Here is a 23,234-nt window from a genome sequence, read left to right as displayed (position 1 = left end):
CACACACACACACACACACACACACACACACACACACACACACACACACACACACACACACACACACACACACACACACACACACACACACACACACACACACACACACACACACACACACACACACACACACACACACACACACACACACAGGATGGAAACTGAGAAGGTCATAAAAAGAGAGCATGTTAACTGGTACTAATAGGTAACAGGATAGATAGAATACAATCGAGAGAGAGAGAGAGAGAGAGAGAGAGAGGTGAAAGACAAGAGGGGACTGTGTTCCCACGACCTGTAGCATTCTGTAGTGCATAACTGTCTCGTTTTCTGTGTGTGTGCATATGCACGTGTGTGCATATGCACGTGTGTGGGTGTGTGTGCGTGCGTGCGTGCGTGCGTGCGTGCGTATGTGACGATCAATGACAGCAATCCTCTTGAGGAGGGTCTGCTTAGCATCCACTAATCATTAAACAAAGAGGGGATTCCATTCCGTTTGTATATGTACAAATGAACCGACATGTGTGCTCCTCCACAAGCGTGTACAGGGTTATGTGTGCGCTGTGTGTGTGCGTGTGCGTGTGCGTGCGTGCGCGTGCATGTGCGTGTGACTGTGTGTGTAAATGTATCTCGATAAAGACAATACAGCAGCCATCTTGGCATCTTGTGCCCGCTGTGTACGAATGAAAGCATGCTGTCATCTTACCGTCGAGACCCCCATCAGAGCACCGGCCTAATAACCCCCCAGCATCTGTTTGAGCCCCTCTGTGGCACCAATCCCCTTCCCTGCTCCACCTCTCTCACGGGACACAATCCATTAGCCAGTGTCTTCAAGTGGCTCAATCGGATCGGTTCTCTGAATGTAAGCCATTGTTCCATTATAGGGAACAATGGATCAAGGGAACAATGGTCCAAGAATGTTCAAAGAATTTCAAAGAATTTCCAAACATTTCAAATACATTTTGAAATCCACAATGTCACAATGCGTCGGCATGCGATGTAATGTCTATTTTTGCTATTTGCCAAAATCACAAAAGTATATGTATGGCTTAAGCGGTTCATTGTTGTTATGGATGGTTTTTGTGTCGCTTACAAACACACATTTTTGTGTTGTTTGTATCCATGTGTTCAAACATAAAAAGGTTACTCAAAATCATTGCATCCCACCCTCTTACCAAGGCTATAGAGCGTCGCAGTCCCGCCTCCTACCCTGGACCAGGAAATGAAATCCAATGCATTATTCTCATAGACATTTCTTAAAGTATTTATTTAAAGACGGTTACGCCGCGGACAAAGCCAACTCGAGTCGTGACAACTCATGACAACACAAACAATATTTTGGACCAAACAAATAATTAGAAAGAAGAAAAAAACGGCAGGTTACAACACTTTTTTTGTTGTTTTTCTTCTTTGTAATTATTTGTTTGGTCCAAAATATTGTTTGTGTTGTCATGAGTTGTCACGACTCGAGTTGGCTTTGTCCGCGGCGTAACCGTCTTTAAATAAATGTCTATGAGAATAATGCATTGGATTTCATTTCCTGGTCCAGGGTAGGAGGCGGGACTGCGACGCTCTATAGAGGGCATGCACATGCATAAAGTGAATGGGAAATCGAGTAGCAAATCGAGTGGCAAAGTGAGTTTAATGTCGTTTAACGTCATTTAATGCAATCAGACTTTTCTGTTTGGATGTATGGGCTGTCAAGGCCAGAAAAGTAGTTTTTTGCCACACAGTAGGCGTTCCCGCATAACTTCCGGGTATGATGATGAGGTCACGCACATACCCTCTATTATTCTGAAATCGCTGGATACCAAACGGTTAAGCCCCTGAAGGTGCTTTTGTTCACTGCAAAGTTTCAGTCGAAATTGGGGTATCGGGCAACAGAATAAATAAATGATGATGATAGATCGACAGGGCACAGAGGTGGAGGAGAGGCACGACAGAGAAAAAAAGGAAAGAACAGGAATAAAAGTATCCCATTTCTTTTCCCCCTAAAAGCATTCATATTGGAGCCAAAGAAAGGCTTTCAAAGTGCCAATGCTTCCTTGTCAATCTTGTGTTTTCTCTCTCATCCTTTCATCCATTATTGTCCTCTCTTAAGAGAACAGAAGAAATGTGAACGAAACACTTCGAAAGCCAACAGCTTTCACCACCAAACTATTGACCTGGGATGCCCTCGCACTGGCAGGCACGGACGCACGCACAGACACAAGCGAGCACGCACGCATGGACACAAGCGAGCACACACGCATGGACACAAACATGCACGCGAACACAAGCATGCACACAGAGAAACACGCAAAAACCTACGGGGCAACCTCATTGCATAGAATAAAAACATAGGGATGCTCTTTTGTTTCATGTGTGTGCGGATGCTGTGCATGCATTGCCCACGTCACACTTATTTAAAGACATGTAAACTGTTCTAGGTTTTTGAAAAAAAGAAGTAAAAGTAGATACATTTAAATCGATGGTGTTCTTCATTAGATATTAACACTTTTCATTCGCTAGGCGTTTTTCTTTTTTGCTTGTGCTACTTTCATAATAGGCTCTATGCACGCACGCCATTTTGGAAAGAACTTGGGCCCCTTCCCTATACTTCCTTCTCAGGTGTTACCGATGATACTAATGGAGGCTCTGTTCCATTCTGGTCCAACAGAGTGAGGGTACTGCTATTGTGCATGTTGGCTCACTGGAAACACTCTGCTACAGCAGTGGGTCTCAAAGTGGCCTCGTGCAGGTGTGTAACTCAGAGAGTGTACAAATGGAACCATCAGTAACCTGAAGGAAGTAGGGAAGGGGCCGGGAATCTGTGTGCATAGAGCCTATTGGCAGACAAGCAAAAGGAAGGGGCATACACCGCTATTGTGCTGGTACTGACCACGATATTAAAGATTAAAATAAAAAGAAGAGGGCTTCTTCACATTCATATATTTTTACCCTGAGAAAGACCATGGTCAAAATGTTGCTTTAATAAAAAATCTGTATTGTGGCTGCCAACCCACCTCTTCGTTGTTATTTTACGATTTTAGAAATGAACACGAGATTAAAACTGCTCTGGAGGCTGCTTCCTTGGTAGATTAATGTGTTGATATATGTGGCATACAATATTATATGAAGGCTCTAGATCAATCTTTGTTGGATTTTTTCATATATTGTAGACATGTACACAGTGTAACACATACAAAATACAAAGGACCACATTAAATATACAAACACACCAGCACGCAACTACAACTGAGGCTTAAGCATATCTCGTTCTCTCATCCACCACTCTTGTCCTTCAACACCCCTACATCATACACGTCATTACATCCACTCACATACAGTACACCATTTACAGTATAAACTATCTGGCATACTCCACAATATCCTCCTCTGTTATTTTGTTGATTATGTGTTAACAAAGATATGCCTTGAGTTGCGTTTATTGAACACTGTAGCTGTGTCACCTTCATTGTTAGTGCCTTTGAGCCTGGTTGTAAACACTGTCGAGGGTCTATTGTCAGAAAACTAGCGCGTCACTACTACAGCGCTGTCAGACACAAACACACACAGAATGAAGGCCGAATGGCTGAGGTGTGAATGCGCTTTTCTAGCCGCCTTTTGAGAGCTGAGCGAGAGTGGGGAGAGAGAGAGAGAGACAGAGAGAGAGAGAGACAGAGAGAGAGATGTTTATTCTGATGGAAGAGTGAATGAAAGGAATATAAATTCTATATATAAATATATGAGAGGTAGAGAGAGAGAGAGAGAGAGAGAGAGAGAGAGAGAGAGACAGAGAGAGAGGTGGTGGCGGCCATCTCTTGACTTATGTCATAGTTGTGGCGAGCTCTTCAAGGAGGTGAGTCGTTTGGAAAGCCTGTCTGAACCCTGACGTCAGAGACGTCTTTAGACCCGTCTGTTTACAGAAGTGGTTCTCTAAGTGGGGTCCGGAGACCCCCAGGGGTCCTTGAGGAGGTTCCAGGGGGTCCTCAGCTAAATGTGTTAATAAATACAGCATCACAATCATTTTAACCACTTTAACCATTTATGTTGGCTATATTAAAAAATATAAAAATACAGATCTACAAGCTGTTATTTATTTTTTACCGCCAATATCGCCTTTTGACGCCTCCTGGTCCAAACGCCCTCTGCGCCGAATCCAAATGATGAAGGCTCATTGCCAAAATGCATAAGCGTTCCTTTTTGGTGTGTGCCAATAAAGAAATGGAAATGTGAGTACTTTGTCCGCCATTTATGATTTTTTTTTTGATGTGCTACCTTTTGGGATTTTTTCCTACTTTTTGATGTATACTGGATTTTGGGTTTAGCGCTCCACTGAAAACCATTGCTGACACGCAACCTCTTTTTCTCATATACGAAACATGAATAATTTAACATTCTGGGGGAACCTGCAGGCACAACATATGTTCAGATGGGTCCGCGGCCAAATACATCATTTTGGAGGTCCTTGACATGAAAAACTTTAAGAAGCCCTGGTTTACAGTTTGTACGAGTGTGTGTACGAGTCTGTGTGTGTGTGTGTGTGTGTGTGTGTGTGTGTTTGTGTGTGCGCGCGCTTACCTGCAGGGGCCTCAGCACCACCAGTTGAATTGTCCCTCGCAGGTTGCCCTCCTGCGACATGGAGCGACGCAGCGTTTCCATGGCAACGTGGTTGGAGCGACCCAGCAGAGACTCTCCGTTCACCGCAACCAGCTGGTCGTTGACACGCAGACGCCCATCCTGCACACACACACACACACACACACACACACACACACACACACACACACACACACACACACACACACACACACACACACACACACACACACACACACACACACACACACACACACACACACACACACACACACACACACACACACACACAGTTGCAATGGCCTGCCTGTTGAATTACACTGAAATGTCCCATTTGCCCACTATGAACAGACTAACAAAAGGCAAAACGGAGGCTATATATTGTTGTTGTTGTTATTACTATTTTACAAATTAGACATTAAAGCAGCTGCTCTTTTTCAGAGCTACTTACTAAGTGCAAGAAACCTAGTCAGCAAAAGACAGAGTAATGGTGTAGATGGTGCAAATAGAGTGCAAAAAAAACGCCATCAAATCAACAAACTACATAAGTACAGCATTCATCTCTCGACCACGTCGAGATCATGGATTTCACAATGCCACGCCAGACTTCCCGGTCCTTCATTGCCATCCTCAGTTCCTGCCTACTGCATCAGCCATCTATCAACATACGTAGGGGGCGGTGATGGCTCAGGGGTAGAGTGGCGGATGGGAACCGCAAGGTTGCCAGTTCGAACCCGTGCTCCCCTAGAGTTGAGCAAGACACTGAACCCCTAATTGCTCCCGATGTGCACATTGGTGCCTTGCATGGTTTCCTCTGTCATCGGTGTATGAATGTGTGTGTGAATGGGTGAATGCAATGCACAATCTATGTATAGTGCATTGGGTAAAGGCGCTATTTATCATTTGCAAGAAATGACACAGGAAATCTGTAGTGCTGGGGATGAGGTGGAGTCTAAAGATGAGTGCGGCAGAAATGTGAGTCTGCAGTGCTGATTGAGAGTGGGAGGTCAGAAGTTACAGTATTCCACAGCTTGGAAGGGAGATAGACAGACAGACCAGCCTGTGGCTGGACAATCCAGGCTGCCGACTACAGCACATTACAGTCACCACACAAACGTGCACAGACATACACACAACTGTCTGACCTCCCCTCTGGAGAGATGGGATTCTGATTATTCTCAACACAGTTGTGGAAGGACTGACTTTCTCACGGTGTGTGCGTGTGTGTGTGTGTGTGTGTGTTGTGTGTTGTGTGTGCGTGTGTGTGCATGCATGCGTGTGTGTGTGTTTGTGTGCGTGCATTTACTGTATGCATGCATGTCTCTTGTCTCTCTGTGTCTGCCCATCAGTCCATGACAGCCAAAGGGCAGAGGTCGGCTGTGCATGTTGCTATTGGTGAGTGTCCATGCATGCAGACACACATCTGCTGTCTTTCCCCCGTGTGCGTGTGTGTGCGCTCGCGTGCGTGCGTGCGTGCGTGTGCGTGTGTGTGTGTGTGTGTGTGCGAGACAAGGCTATAGGGGACGAGAGGTGATCCCAGGACCAGGGCAGGTCAGCAGCATGTGGTCAAAGGGCAGCAGAGCCACACAGACTGATGGAGAGAATGCTTCAGAGGCCTTTTCCACTGCAACGGAACCATAACTTTCAGCACATTTCTGGCAGTGGAAAAAAGGAAACTCTGGACTTTCCATCACCCTCGGTGGAACGGGAACCTGGCGGCAAAGCTAGCAGCGGCTGTGCATCGCTGATTCCTTTCACACTTTGCGTCAGTCAAGCGATTGATGGTGAGAAGGATGCTTGGTTCAATGATTAATTCGCTTGTTCGCAATTATTGAAGGAACACCGTACAAAATTAAACTAAAGAAAGACCACTTCATTTCCCATCAGGTTTCTCGTAACAACACACACACTAGCGATGTTTCCATGTTTTAGTAATATTGTTCCTGCTGTACATACTGCCAACTAGGTGAGAAATGACAGATTTGTGCCATGGGAGTCTCTGGCACAAAATATTGTTATCAACTTTACAGAAAAAGAAGTCCAAAGTCGCTTATAATAAGCAAAACAACCCCCCATACTAGACACCAAGCTAAAGAGTCTGGGTCTGAACACAAGCCTGTGCAGCTGGATACTCAACTTCCAGACAGAAAGATGTCAGGTGGTGCGTATGGGCACAATTAAGATATTCTAGCGTGTCGAAAGCCTTATGTCTGTGTGCTCAATGTGAGTTGCATAATATGGATTACGCATAAGATGGTGCCGTTATGACCTAATTATCACATAAGAGCTAGAATTAAGACAGGGGCCTCTGTCTGCTACAGAATCCAAACGACTCCAATCATTTGCGGCGACATGAGAACGTCAATCCACGATGATGTCACCTTATGGGCCGCTCCCCCGTGGATGATGGACTTGATGAAGATGCCCAGGTCCTCCCCCGTCTCCCTGGACTTGTTGCCCTTGAGGCTGATGCCGAGGCCGGCCGAGCCGCTGTCGTTGAGGGCCACCTCGAACATCAGCTGCTCCTTCCCGTCTTCCGACAGGACGTTCGGCGCTCGCGGTGTCAACTCCTCCTGAGAGAGAGAGAGAGAGAGAGAGAGGGAGGCAGTGTGGTCAGTGGTGAGCGAGGAGATTCGTAGTCGAGTTTATGTGCTGGAGTAAAAATACTATTCAAATGGTGAAAGTACAAATTAAGCACATATTTGGTTGTCATGTCACATTCTTTTTTTGGCTTTCCGAAATCACGTCATAGGCCATAGAGTCTATATATAAATGTCCCATCTCAGCCAAAGTCTATGGACTTTAATGTTTGTTTTAGGGCCGGGACTTTAACGCGTTAATTGAGATTAATTAACTACAGAAAAATTAACGCGTTAAAAAAATTAACGCATTTAATCGCACCTTTTTTTTCACGGCGGAACGTTTCTCACTGGGCACATTTCTAGGCTCATTAGGCTGCTGCACTCCTTGCACGGCTTGCAGGGGGAGGAGCAGCAGCAGTCCACTCCACTCTACACTACAGCTCCGTCAGACAACACCCAAACGTTTGCTCCGTGGATGGGACATTTAGATTTAAAAGCTATCGGATGGACGCGTGGATAGCAGCATGGTTGTGTGCACTGTCAGAGGGAAAGAATCCATAAGTAGCTTCCATGCTAGCTCTGGTCCATAGCCAGAGCTATGGATCAGAGCTAGCTTCCATGCTAGCTGCTGCAGCTTAGCATGTCTCGCAGAGTAGAAGCTTGCACGCCTTGCAGAGGCTCGCGGAGATTTCACCACAGCACGAAGCTGTCAAGCTGTCCTCGATGCGAAACATACTGAAGCAGCAAGTGTGAAAGTCCGTGGTCAGACAATGGTCTGCCCCAACCCCATGTGAAATGCACTCCCCAGCTAGTTCATTCCACCGTTTTTTATTTTGTTCCTTTGTCTAAGTGTTTACCCCCTAATAAAGTTGTTTTTATTTTTTTTTCTCATGCCCCACCATGTAAAGCACATTTGAGTATTCATAGACACTTTATATAGGCACTTGCTGCACTTGTTTATCTGTTGGAGAAAAAAAAGTTGTATTGCTTAAAGGGGAATACCCCTCATTTTCAACATTTTTCTATGGAGTTGTGTGGAAAACTGGAAATAATAAAAAGTCACCCCATTTTGTGTTGCCTAGAACTGGAGGTCTGACAAAAAACAGTAACACTATGAAGTACAGCTTTGTGATGTCACTGAGATGTACTTGTTACTGTTACTGATTTTTGTCAGACCTCCAGTTCTAGGCAACACAGAATGGGGTGACTTTTGTATTATTTCCACACAACAGCTCTAAGGTATATTAATGACAGTAAAATGTTGAAAATGAGTGGTATCCTGTAGTCACTATTCATTGATTCACTGGGATACCAAAAAACATTTGTTCTCGGGTTGAATATTGATATGCGATTAAAATGCGATTAATCGAGATTAATTAATCACAAAGCTTCTAATTAATTAGATTAAAAATTGTAATCGAGTCCCAGCTCTAGTTTGTTTAGATTAAAGTATGGTAAGACGTCATCTTGCTGATACAAATACATCTTGTAACACATGTATTTCATGTTTCACAGACATGAGAACGTCAACATGATCCCAGAAATCTGGGCACCCCTCACTTACCAGGAGGGTGATTTTTTTATATCAATGCATTGCGGTTTTGAAATCAAGGATAAAAAAAATAAACAGAAAAAAGGGGGACACATTGAAAATAGCCTATCTGCAAGCTCACAGCATGTCACTTCACAATGTATTGTGAGCTTGTAATCGACTATTTTTAGGTTTGAAAGAGTGTGTTTATTGCAAATGTACTGTAGGTCCATGCATGGGTGGCCTTCCTAGAAATGGAAAGCGTAGTCAAAACAGGAGTACAGTATTTATCTTTCAAATATAGTGGCGTTAAGTCATGAGTTACAAAAAAAAATCACACCTGTGTGAAGTGAGGGGCGCTAATATATTAAAGTCTAACTCATGTTGCTATGATTAGGTGATGTAATGGTGATGTAAAACAAACGGTGACAAAACAAAATTAAATTCTCTTTATTGTTAATGGCATTTAATGTTTGTTTAAACCTGTATATAGGAGGGGCTAGCACCCCTCAAAAATAATGAGAATAATAATCAATACTGCAGTACAGATACTAAAAAATGTACTTGAGGGTGTTGGGGTTGAGAGAGGAGAGAGAAGACAAAGAAAGAGAGGCAGACGAGGAAGATTAGGACCGCAGATGTGTAGCATGAGCATGTTAAAACTCATCTACTGCCAAAGATGACTTTAACAACTTTTATTTTTTTATTGACTCAGTTTGAGATCACCGATCGCCACGGTTCGTTCACGCTGGGCAAGACCTACGATGTAGAGTGCACTGCTGGAATTTGGCAGAAGTACCGCTCGTGAATGAAGTGTTGTGATTGTTTGGGACCGAGGCTACGGCTTCCCCCTCGTCCACTGCCATGGTAACTGAAATTTGAAACCCTTTTATCTGGGATTCTTTTCTCAGATTTAGGTGTTTGACCAAAACGGCAATGTTCACGGCTCAAGCATTAGTAGAGGAAAAGCTTCGGCTCGAAACGTTACCTTTTAAGAAGTAAAGTTCAAGAGCAGCAGAAAATGGTGTGCGGACTCTTTATTATTCTTGAACTATCACCGTTTTTGAACCGGCACCCAGCCTATAAGGGCCTTCCTCTGCCCCACCCCTCTACCATTGTTTATATTGTGTTTAGGATCCAAGATGGCCACAGCACCAGGAGGGGGTGGGGCGGAGGTGAGCGGGCGGGGTCGACATATGCCCTTACTGGGCTGCATTCAAGACACTGACACCTGACTTGTGTCTGAACACAGCTTTGATGGATGTGTAGTGTACTGCCCCCCTCCCCCCCATCAAACAAAATGTTTGGTCAAACCATATGAGCTTCCATTGGAAATGCATTGGAGCAGCCAGTTAAACACAGGCACAAGACAGGTGTCTTGAATGTGTGAACGCAGCCCATTAGGGGCATATGTCGACCCCACCCGCTCACCATCGCCACACCCCCTCCTGGTGCTGTGGCCATCTTGGATCCTAAACACAATATAAACAATGGGAGAGGGGTGGGACAGAGAAAGGCCCTGGCTGTTTGTTCAGCCTCTCCTGCCACAGGAAGAGGAAAGACACGCGGTTCAGGGCGGTCGAAACATTTGAATGAAAATCCAAAAGTATACGCCCTTACAATTGACAAAGTGCCGTGACCTTCTTGGCAGGATAATTCTTCCGCGAGCAAAAGGTCTCCGAGTGGCGTCAGCTTGGAGGTCGTTGCGCTACCACTGACCATGCAACTCCATCATCTAAGACCCTCCGCTCCCTTTGCTTTGTACTGCTTTTATGTTCCCATCGCTTTCTTTTCCCACTGCACTAGCGCTAAAATGAGCTGCACCATTTTTTTTTATAGGTAATTGGCAGATATACAGAAGAAAAACCCTGAAAGAGGCAGATGGAGAGAGAGGGAGAGAGAGAGAGAGAGAGAGAGCAGTAAATGGGGGGGGGGGGGGGGGGGAGATGAAAGTGAAAGGGGACAACAAGAGGCTCAGTCAGGGAGGGAAAAAAGGCGTGTGTTGTACAGTATGAGCGGAAATGTCTGTTAAAGCTGGAAAGATAACAAGAACCACCATCTCGTCACCAAGGACATGAGTTTGTTGAGAGTGGGAGAGCTAATCAATTATTAGAAAGAGTGTATTTGAAGACAAAATAGCTCAGAGGGAGAGGTGGACTGTAACGGCAGGATTTATACACATTCAAAAGATAATAATCAACAACATAACCTCCGCTGGCATCATTACTTTGTGGACTAGTTGATCTTTTATTGCTAGAAGTGAGGCATTGTGGGTTGTAATTGCGGGGACGGATCACAGTTCATCTTCTTGCAGTACTTGATATTCCATTATTTCTCGAATAAATGTCCTTTTTTGCCATACTGTAGCTTTATTTTTACGATAGCATGTCTAAATCTGTGTGAATCTTGGTATGAGTCCAAGTCCGTATCACTGTTGGTCCATCAGCGTGCATCAGAATATACAGTATGTGTATTCAGTGTGTGTGTGTGAAATTCTATATTTGTGTGAAAAGAAAGTCTAAGCCGGTCTGTGAATTTCTGCCAGTGTTTATGTGCATGTGCGTGTGTGTGCGTGGGTCAGCAGTGTCAGGTTTAGACAGTGTTTGTCTGTGGGGATTGCAGGTTTAACAGCTTTAAGCCGACATAAAGTCCTCTACTCTGCAGAAAAACCCTGCAGAGAAAACTTGGTCCCCCGCTCGCCCGACTGTCCAGCCCTGATAGGAAGCACTGTGACCTTGGGAACAACCTCAAAACGCTGACATTTCGGTGGATGCTACGGCATCTTAAGGATTCACCACATTTTTAATTTCTGCTCACAAATATCGGGGGCAACTTGGTATCTGTCTGTATTTTTCCACTCAGATTTACCTTTGGTCTGTTCAATTAACAATTCCCAGCACTCTTCATGTTTGAGGCCGACGTCATGCTGACAGCATAAGCTGGTCAAGCTCAGTCACAGAACTGGGCAACTGTTTTGCCCGTGACCCAAACTAGTGAAAACAGCCCATCTACAAATTCACAACGCGACGCGAAGCGAGGTGTTCTGAAATAATGATAATTAAAAACAAAATGTAGGAAACAAATAATTAAGGGACCCATAAAAATGGGTTCCCGGCCCAGTGTTTGGGAACCGCACCTCGTGCTCTATACGCATTAATGTCGACACCAACACATGGTTCAAGCCGAGGATTTCTGGGACTGTCGCTGAGACTGTGTCTTGCAGGGGAAGGTCACCTTTATCCATTGGATGATTCAGCCAACTGACAGGGGACCACTACTACAACCCCATCAGAGTGTTGGACACATGTCAGAGACCAATCATTCAACCTTTACCTACAATGGAGAGCTGTATACATATTCGGTGGCTTTAAATCTGAACTCCCACACAGCATCAGGTGGGAACTGGCAGCCATGAATAAAGAATAAATCACACTTGTGCGAAGTGAGGGGCGCTCTTATCGTCATACATCAATCATACATCACATTCCGTGCACAGCCAATCAAATCGTCACTATGGGGTACACACAGATACATACAGTAAAAAATTACATCATTTTAAAAAACGCCAAATGGACTTAGACTATAGAGCTATATAAGAGGTACCCTGAGAGAACAGTCCATGGGAGATGGCTATCCAGGGTCGGAAGCTAACTATGACCAGTTAGTGTGTAGATGGAGCCATGATTTCAGGTCTTTCCTAAAACTTGCAATAGAATTTAGGGATTTCAGGGCTGGAGGGAGTGCATTCCACAGAGTAGTGGCTGCGTAGTAAAAAGCATTTTTTCCCTTGAGTGTCCTGAAACTGGGGGGAACTAGATCATATGGACTTCTTCTGGTTGAGTTACTTAGGAACAGAGGCATCTAGGATCTTGAAGACCAGACACAATGAGAGCTGAGATACTCTCTCCTCCACTCTTAGCCATCCCAGGCTACTAAAGTGGGCAGAGGAAAGATGAGACCTGGGGTTCACAAGCTTGTTTTGGGAGGTCTACAGCTTTGTTTTCAATGGCTTGGAGATACCTCTGTACCGTGAAGTACAGTGATGTTCGTATTCATGCAACAGTAGTAGTACACATCACTGTGCTTGTCAAAGTGTTTGCACATAAGGTACATACAGTTGGAGGCCATCGATATTGTCCTTTTCTTTTTGCTGAGGTTTGCGTGATCTGGGCAAAAGGACAGTTAACCCATTTTGGGCGGGAACCCCTTTTGGTGTTTTAAACATTGTTATAATTTAGCTATTGAAAAATAGCAGTTCATAGCGCGCCACCGAGTGGCGCGCTACGAGCTTGTAGGTCTGCTATTTTTGAAAAATCGTGAAAATATTTATTTCAGAAAACTGGAGGATTTAGAAGGATTTTTTTAAATGTTGAGGTCAGGCCTAAATGGGTCAAATGATAAGGGACAATATCGGTGGCACCCAACTGTACCGTTGTGACACACCAGAATGGTGTCCGAAGTTTGCAGACACACATGCAGTATATACGGAGGACACTGCATGCACATGCACACATATTTTAAATTTGGTGTAATTTGGTGGAAATGTTACCATTGTTTCCACCTCATTGCTATGAAAGGTGTGTGTGTGTGTGTGTGTGTGTGTGTGTGTGTGTGCGTGTGCGTGCGTATGGAAATGAGACCAAGCAGTGTGTGTCGCTTCCAATGTGAGTGTGCGCGCATCCGAGTCTGTGTGCATATAGAAGGCATCCATGTCAAGGATATACTCTCCCTCTATCAACTCCATCCCATAATAGGAAAAAAAAGCACTTTGAATAGATGAACAGCCTCACGCTGCTCGTTTAACACCGAAATGGGTTGCCACGGCGATGGATCAACAGAAAAGACAAGCTATTAAAATGACATATCAGTGTCGGTGTGTGTGTGTGTGTGTGTGTGTGTGTGTGTGTGTGTGTGTGTGTGTGTGTGTGTGTGTGTGTGTGTGTGTGAGAGGAGACAAAGAGAATGAGAAAAGGAATACATCGCATTAAAATGTGCCGGGGCAATGAACTATGGGAAGCCATCTCCTGGGCCAATCAGAATGTGGAAAAGGTTGAAGGGAGGGCTGATTAATTCGATTAACACCCCGAACGCCCGGGGTTATTTAATCCATGAAATCATAGCGCCCAGCGATTTATAGCAGCGGAGCACATTTAGCGACGGACCGGATGCTATCCTGGATGTGGCTGAAGTAGCTTGATGTAGCCAAAACACTTTCGATGCGATCGACAACAACGGGAGGTATGATTAATGCTAACGCGACTAGCAACAGGACCGCGATGGGCCGTCTAACACATAATCTATTCTTAGAATTGGACGGAATGATTTAGATCAAGAGTTATTAACGTTTTAAGATTTTCGATCTCGTCGGCTAAAATGGGGGGGAACATTTCCGATGACGTCCCACCAGAAAATAACATTGAATGTTGCGCAACAGACGCTCCCAGCATGTGGAGTGTGGAGCGATGCTTTCGGTTTTGATATCAGTAATCTGTCCTTTTGATCAATCTCCGTCCTGAGCGCTGGGCGTTACTAATCAATAGGGCGGAGAACTCCGTCCTTGCCACTCAGGGTGTTAATGGACCACACATACACACACGCACACAAACAAATACAAAATGAAAACTGTCAAAACAATTGCAATCCAGTGATCCTAACCCGTCCTTAACTCACCTTTTAGTTTAGAGAGTGAATGTCTGTGCGTGTGTGTGCATGTGTGTGTTTGTTTATACCTGCAAACTTTCCTGTCACACACACACACGCAAAGATTGATGAACAAAATTGCACTTCATTATAAATCATTAAAACCAATAAGTGTATACAGTCATATGACACAGCGAAGATTTGGTCTTTTATATTTAAACCTGGTCTACAATGAGTCACAATATTTGTGTGTGCGCGTGCGTGCGTGCGTGTGTGCACGTGTGCGAGAAAGGAAACCTGTTCTCAGCAACACTGTCCTTGAATGGGAGCTGCTCACAGATGTCTCTTCCATCCGGCCAAGCAGAGGGACTGTTTGTGTGTATGAGTGTGAAATGTGCGTGCGTGCGTGTGGAAACCCCCTTAGTGTTTCAATGATCATCCAAGGACTCAATACACAAGGCCAAACAACTATAGCCACTGTGGGTTAATGCAGCAGCATGTATGATGGTGTGTGCACTGTGCATGCATGAGCGCACGCATACACACACTCCCAGAGCCAAACGCCTGACATTATGGGCAATGCGTATGACTTATGAAAATAACTGCCCTATAACTGACCATTCTGCATGAGTTGAGGGACCCGCATCCACAGGCATGGTTTTACACTCTCCCTTGCATCTCTCCCATTACACACAGCACGCGCACACGCACACACACACACACACACACACACACACACACACACACACACGCGCACACACACACACAGCAGAGCACTAATGGTCAGCACAACCACTGTAGTGGGAGAGCAGAGACCACAGACCACAAACTCAGGCAGACTGAATGAGATTTACAGTCCCACAGACGAAGAGAGGAAAGGAGACAGTAGAGACAGATACAAAGAGAGAGAGAGAGGAGAGAGAGAGAGAGAGAGAGAGAGAGAGAGAGAGAGAGAGAGAGAGAGAGAGAGACATACTGTAGACAGTCAGAGAGAGAAACTAAGAAAAAGAGTGAGACAGAGAGGAGAGATAGAGAGAGAGACTAAGAGACAGACAGAGAAAGAGAGAGAGAAAGAGGTGCAAACCACAGCGGTCATTAGTGTAGTCGTAACGAGCATGGATGACAGCATGTGAGTTCAGTATAGCCATCAGGGGAATGGCTGCAGAGTGCAGGAGGAAAGACATGGAGAATGGAGGGATGGATGGGGTCGAGTTCCAGTGGATGTGTAACAACGTGTAGTGGTGGGAAAAAAACTACTCAATTGTTTTACAGAAGTAAAAGTATCAAAACTGCAATAGAGAAGTACTCCGTCACAAGTAAAAGTACAAAGGTATTGGCATCAAAATGTACTTAAACGTACCAAAAGTAGAAAGTAGTCATTATACAAAATGTCCCAAGTTTTCAAATGTATACATATATATCTTTTGAAAATAGCAGATCTACAAGCTCACAATGCAGCATGACACATTGTGAGCTTGTGGCTATTTTAAAATGGCCGCAAGGTACAGTATATAAGGCTGAAGCGGTTAATGTATGTTTTGTAATAATAATCAGTAACTGTTAACTAACGTTTTCAAATAAATGTAGTGGAGTAAAAGTACAATATTTGGTTCCGAGATGTAGTGGACTAGAAGTAAAAGTAATTGTAAATTAGAAATAGTCAAGTAAGGTACAGAATAGATACCTCGAAATTGTACTGATGTACAGTACTTGAAAAAATGTACTTAGTTACATTCCAACACTGGGGGGGCAGATGAGACTGCCGATAAGACAGTGACTGTGGGTATTATGCCAGTGCTCAGCGGGTATAGACTGTGACACACTACTGACAACGGTTAGAAGTTCAATCCCCACTGGGGGCTAGCGGTCGTACTAAAACATGCGTATGTACGCCTGTATGTGTGCGTGCGTGTGCCTCGTGGGGCTTGTTGTGATGCACCTCATGAATGGAACCATTCTAATCCTTCTGCATTCCACTTTAACCACATTACCACCAGCGTCCCTGTTCTGGGGCAAAACTATTCCATGAAAATAGCCGCTCCGCAAGCTCACAATGTCTCAATATGCCACGCTGGGACCTTGTAGATCGGCAATTTTTCCGACGAAGACACTTCACTTGTTCAGAAAATACCAGGGCGAGGTCGCATGCACGCATCCACCTGGGTGACAGCAGACTGCTGGGCGAGCGCTGGTGCTTTGGCATGGGGGGTAAGATCCTAATTTTCGGGCCTGTTGATAACTGTTTTCTGTTTTCGCCGGCTGCCGGGCACGGCTGCACTAATAACTTTGGGGCAGGCCCGTCTAGAGTTTAAATGGACAGGTGTCAGGTATCAGTCAAAAGGGAGACATTGAAGAGGAAGGATGAATGGGGAAGGATCAATATATGGAATGTCAGCTCCATATATGGAGATCTAAGCGTTTGAGGTTTGAGGTAAGATGTAGAATTGCTGGCCAATATTGATGTCATCAGGGATCTGCATATATGGGCTTAATATTCATGACATCAGGGATCTCCATCCCGGATTATGTCACGTGATGTCACGTGCTCCATCCCGGATTATGTCACGTGATGTCACATGCTCCATCCCTGATGATGTCACTTGATGTCACGTGCCCGACCAACACACTGACGGGAAATGCACGACTCCATAGTTAACTGCGACCTTTGGTCGCAATAATACTAAATTGGTTAATATTTAACCCAAATAGCCCAGGTGCCAGCCTTTTTTTCCATATTTACTTACTTTTCAAGTAGTCACAGAAAATGCATCTTCATAACGATCGCACCCCAGACCGTTGATCATGAGAGCGCCATTTTCTGTACGTTCAAGAAAACATATCTTCTTGTAAATCCGTCCACGTGATCAAAAGTTAGAGCCCATTGAAAATGTAATGGCGGTCGCAGCCGAAAGTGGAACGATACAGGAAGGGAAATATGAGCGTTCCAAAAACATCTCTCTAACTAGGAAGTGCGGGAGTAGATATTTGCGACCACATGGTTTCCCTGTCCCTCGCTTCACTGGGAGTTGAATGCTCGATCGTAGGTTAGTGCCATCTGGTGAAAAACATAAGTATAATAAAAAAAACACATCAAAACACATCATTGGCACTGAGCGCCTTTGAAAAAGAACAAAAACAAAAAAAGACACAGGTGCAAACACGTCCTTACAGGCGCTGAGTGCCTTTGAAGTGTTGAAGGGGGGGAAAAAGAGCATACCTAGTATAAAGCCCTGAGGGCCTCCGGTCAGTGAAGTATACAGGGTTCAGGTGGTTAAAAGACCATAATGGTGGTCTGGCATGTTTTGCCCGTTGACTATGACTCATGATATATACAGCATACTTTACTGCCGACAACGCATTTTCCAAAACCTGCCATGGTTTTTGAGCTGCAATGATATGTGATCTACAGCAGGGGTTCTCAACGTTTTTGGCCGGGGACCCCCGGAAATGCTTTGGCAATGTCTCGGGACCCCAGCCCCGCCCCCTCCCGACCCCCAATATAAATTGACTGCTACAATAACCTTAAACCATTTTGGGCGGGAACCCCTTTTGGTGTTTTAAGCATTGTTATAATTTAGCTATTGAAAAATAGCAGATCTACAAGCTCATAGCGCGCCACCGAGTGGCGCGCTATGAGCTTGTAGGTCTGCTATTTTCAGGAGGGGCGAACTCCACTTGCGACCGCGACGGGTCGCTTCGACGGCTGTCTGAGTCGTCGCAACGAGTGCCCATCGTCGCGGGTGCCTGACTCGTCCCGACGGGTCGCCACAGGTGCCCATCGTCTCGACGGGCGCCTGTTTTTGTCGGCGTTTTCTGAGTCGTCGCGACGATTGCCCATCGTCTCGACGGGGGCCTGTTTTGTCGCGACGATTGCCCATCGTCTCGACGGGGGCCTGTTTTTGTCGGCGTTTCACCCGTGCGTCGGAGAACGGGCGCTCGTGCTCGCATCTGCCTCTCTCCCTCCTTCCCTCCATCCTATGTGTGTGCTTCCCCCCCCCCCCCCCCCCACCCGACCGCCTCCCCCTGTGGGGGTAGGGGGTCGGGTGGGGGTCCCCTGCGGACCTTTGGGGGGGGGGGGGGGGGGGGGGGGGGGGGGGGGTCCGGGTCCCCTTGGGAATCCCTTTACGCATGCCTTCATTTGTCCCCGTGAATTGCTTCCATTATTTTAATCCAATAACCATATGTTGCATCACATTTTATCGATTGATATAACTTCAATACTTCAATAACCTCCGGAAATAAGGATTTTTTTTTATTCGATTTGAACGTTTAATGGCCTATTGAAAAGACAAGTGTTTTTTTTTTCCTTTTACGCACGAGAGAGAGAGAGAGAGAGAGAGAGAGAGGGGGGGGGGGGGGGGAGAGAGAGAAAGAGAGAGCGCACGCACGCAGACGGAATGTGTTCACGCTCGTCCTTCTGGGGGGTCCCCGGGAGACCCCCCCAACGCAATAGATAACACAGAAATCACACTATACAATGCATTTACATTCAGCCGATCTACGAGCTCATATCTGCTTCTTTGCGAAAGCCGCGCATTGCGACGTATTCTGTCTGTCTGTCTGTCTGTCTGTCTGTCTGTCTGTCTGTCTGTCAGCGCACGCTGACAGACAGACATGTTTAAGTTTTCCATTGAACTATTCAGCACCGAAATAAATTACTCATCCATTCATTAATGCATTCATTCATTCATTCATTCATTCTTTCATTCAATTTACTGCTTTAAGGAAATTATGTCTGTATAGGAGCCATGAATGGGATTGTTGCAATGTGTGGTTATGTTGATTATATCTTTGGTCAATGAAATGAATGCGCTTGATTGACGGGGCCTGATTAATTCATAAACGTCACCTGTTTGGCACACACAGTGAGAGAGAGGGGGGGTATGGAACGCCATACCTTTTGTTGACCGCTTTATTTTTGCTTTCTTTTATTTATGTTGATCGCTGTTGTTGCTTTACTTTTTGTTTGAGCACTCTTTGAGTTATTCACATTTCTTTAATAAAACCCCTTAAACGCATTGTTTTGGACCCAGCGAATTCCTTTTGTTTGTGGAGCGGAGCGCATCTGACAACATAGCCCATCCCATCGCCTCTCAGCGACTTTAAAGTTTATTTCTCACGTAGTCGCTTTACAATGTCCTTTATATCGAAGCAGCTGTAATACAATACATTTTTTGTCCTCAAAGGTTTCTGTTATTTTATACAAAACGAATGAACCACCAAACGTCCTTAAATCATTTTAAATAAATACCATCAACATAATGAAATTAATGCAATTTTAAAATGACTGCAATTTTAAAACCATTGTATTAATAAAGTATAAAGACTGGATTCTGATTATATTGTTAATGTTGTTTATTACAGTTACAGAGGCGTATGCAGTCCTCAAAAGTCAATACATTCAAACAAATCCTTTTTGATTCTTTTGTAAGCTTTAAACAATTGACAAAAGTAGATGTAGGCTACCATATTGGGGACCCCCATTTTGCGTGTGCATTTACATTCAGCCGATGTCACAGATGATCGGATCATCTGTGACAGCACGTTCATGTTTACTGCATTAAATTTGTAACAACAGCATAATATTGGGTTGTGCAGGTGAGATTTAGAAAACCCTTAGAAAAATCTTCAGTGAATGCTTTTAGGGACTATAGGCCTACATAGAATGTGGAGGGAGAAAGGTACCAGCTGCACTGCAGTAAATTGAATGAAAGAATGAATGAATGAATGAATGCATTAATGAATGGATGAGTAATTTATTTCGGTGCTGAATAGTTCAATGGAAAACTTAAACATGTCTGTCTGTCAGCGTGCGCTGACAGACAGACAGACAGACAGACAGACAGACAGACAGACAGAATACGTCGCAATGCGCGGCTTTCGCAAAGAAGCAGATATGAGCTCGTAGATCGGCTGAATGTAAATGCATTGTATAGTGTGATTTCTGTGTTATCTATTGCGTTGGGGGGGTCTCCCGGGGACCCCCCAGAAGGACGAGCGTGAACACATTCCGTCTGCGTGCGTGCGCTCTCTCTTTCTCTCTCTCCCCCCCCTCTCTCTCTCTCTCTCTCTCTCTCTCTCTCTCTCTCTCTCTCTCGTGCGTAAAAGGAAAAAAATAAATAAACACTTGTCTTTTCAATAGGCCATTAAACGTTCAAATCGAATAAAAAAAAATCCTTATTTCCGGAGGTTATTGAAGTTATATCAATCGATAAAATGTGATGCAACATATGGTTATTGGATTAAAATAATGGAAGCAATTCACGGGGACAAATGAAGGCATGCGTAAAGGGATTCCCAAGGGGACCCGGACCCCCCCCCCCCCCCCCCCCCCCCAAAGGTCCGCAGGGACCCCCACCCGACCCCCTACCCCACAGGGGGAGGCGGTCGGGTGGGGGGAAGCACACACATAGGATGGAGGGAAGGAGGGAGAGAGGCAGATGCGAGCATGAGCGCCCGTTCTCCGACGCACGGGTGAAACGCCGACAAAAACAGGCCCCCGTCGAGACGATGGGCAATCGTCGCGACAAAACAGGCCCCCGTCGAGACGATGGGCAATCGTCGCGACGACTCAGAAACGCCGACAAAAACAGGCGCCCGTCGAGACGATGGGCACCTGTGGCGACCCGTCGGGACGAGTCAGGCACCCGCGACGATGGGCACTCGTTGCGACGACTCAGACAGCCGTCGAAGCGACCCGTCGCGGTCGCAAGTGGAGCTCGCTGTCTCTCGCTATTTTTGAAAAATCGTGAAAATATATATATATTTTTTTTTTAATAATTTGGGGACCCCCTAAAATAATTTGGCGACCCCCCGAGGGGTCGCGACCCACGGGTTGAGAACCCCTGATCTACAGTACAGCAATACATTACACGAAGACCCGCACCAAAAATGCACAACACCAGAGTTGTGCTGAGCACTTCTTAAAATCTGACTTGGATTAAAGTTAAGCCAGTCTGTTGTTTTGTCTGGCAGGCCAGCGTGTTCCTTGTGTCTTCTTTACACTGGCCTGTCAATGTGTGTATGAACCCTGGCCTCCACATTATGAACCTGTAACTCTTTTGTATATATAGACAGACAATTTCAACAACAATGGCTTGCTGTTGACAATGGCAATGATTTCCACTCTTCCTGTCCGCGTGCGTGCGTGCATGCGTGCGTGTGTGCGTGCATGCATGCGTGCGTGCTGCTCCAGCTGGGGACGGCTTTAAGGCACAGCAGTGCCTACAGAGATGATAAACCCTCAGTAAACACTAGAGAGAGATGATAGAGAGACACACACAGAGAGAGAGAGAGAGAGAGAGAGAGAGAGAGAGAGAGAGAGAGAGAGAGAGAGAGAGAGAGAGAGAGAGAGAGAGAGAGAGAGAGAGAGAGAGAGGAATGATACCCTTCTCTCTCGCTCTCCACTGGGATGATGGCAGCTCCTGCAGCGAAACCAAGCTGCCAAGGAGAGACAGAGGGGATGTGTGTGTGTGTGTGTGTGTGTGTGTGTGTGTGTGTGTGTGTGTGTGTGTGTGTGTGTGTGCGTGTGTGTGTGTGTGTGTGTTGTGTATAGACAAGTCTCTGGGGTTTTAACAGATGGGGATCTACTGTAGTGATACTGTGAGGTCACATTGGTGATGGTATCATTGAGAACAAGAACGAGCGAGTGCACACACCCGCGCACACACACACACACACACGCACACACACAGACAGTAAGTGCCTGACACAGTGATGGATGGGGGATAATTGGAAAGTGAAGAAACTGTTCAATAAAGTTGTTTTGTTTTGAATGCGTTGTCACCAGCTGCCCACTGTTTGCTGATTGATTTAACGTAACGTGCGCGTGTGTGTGTGTGTGTGTGTGTGTGTGTGTGTGTGTGTGTGTGTGTGTGCGCACGCATGCGTGCGTGCGTGCGTGCGCATGTGTGTGTGTGTGCGGGCTCGTGCATGTGTGTGTGTGCGTGCACTTGCATGTGCGTGTGTGCACATGTGTGTGCATGCGCGTGCATGTGTGTGTGCGGGCGCGTGCATGTGTGTAAGGAGCATCTGGCACTAAAGGGAAAGTTTCCTGTAGAGAACATGAAACAAAACATATAAAAATAAGAAGGATCACAGGCTAGCAGCTCCTGGCATATGGAAGACAGTAGGAAGGCTCACAGTTACAGTGTCAAAATCAAACATTAGCACTATAGCCACAGCAAGGCTTCATCCTCTATGTTCCTTCACTATAGCCACAGCAAGGCTTCATCCTCTATGTTCCTTCATGTCACAGCAATGTCTTTTAAGCAATAATATCGATTTTATAATCAATATCGTGATATGAGTCTAGGATATCGCCAGTGGTTTCATATTCGTTGCTGTTGGGAGGAAACCACCTAACTGATTTTGTTTGGCATAAATCAGTGCTATTGAATACCCTTTACGTGTTGGTTAAAATATATTGAGCCAATGGAAAATATTAAAAAGTGCTTCGGACAAAACCTCTCAACTCCATTGGACCCTCAAACTGGCTGCTAAAGCAACCAACTCCACCACCTCTCCCCCTCGCATGCAAGTAATTGACAATATATAAACAAGTCACAACACCAACTTTGATGAGGCAGTATTGCTTGGTTTTCCAAATATACGTTTCTCTTAATTTCCTGAAAAATGTTTTTAATTTTCAGGAAAAATTAACATTTTGGAGTTAGGTAGTTTCTCCCCGACAGCAGAGATATGGTACCACCGTGATAAGGCATTAGGGGCTGCGTCCACAGAGAATGCCTTTATTTCTGTGGTAAAGGTTGTGGTGGCTTGTGGTGGACCTTTTTTTGTCAAAATTCTATCTATGCCACCGACATACGAAATGGGTCGACACATAACACATAACGAACTAGCCCTAATGACCACTGGAGGTCTGTGTCTCTGAGAGTATACCA

The 23,234-nt window shown here is 45.3% G+C and overlaps 1 protein-coding gene across 1 annotated transcript in view; it reads right to left on the bottom strand.

Annotated features, from left to right (window-relative positions):
• The window catches only part of LOC306934899 (partitioning defective 3 homolog B-like), a 375,969-nt gene that overhangs the window by 223,915 nt on the left and 128,820 nt on the right, over positions 1-23,234 (bottom strand). Inside the window, exons 12-13 of the mRNA XM_079517709.1 lie at positions 6,960-7,151; positions 4,561-4,719 (exon numbers count right to left, since the gene is read on the bottom strand). Of these exons, the coding sequence (XP_079373835.1) occupies positions 4,561-4,719; positions 6,960-7,151 (351 nt within the window). The remainder of the gene's footprint in view (positions 1-4,560; positions 4,720-6,959; positions 7,152-23,234) is intronic.

The sequence above is a fragment of the Electrona antarctica genome, assembly GCF_951216825.1.
Source record: "Electrona antarctica genome assembly, chromosome: 13".
Classification (NCBI taxonomy): Eukaryota; Metazoa; Chordata; class Actinopteri; order Myctophiformes; family Myctophidae; genus Electrona; species Electrona antarctica.
This window is presented reverse-complemented; position numbering and strand designations above follow the sequence as displayed.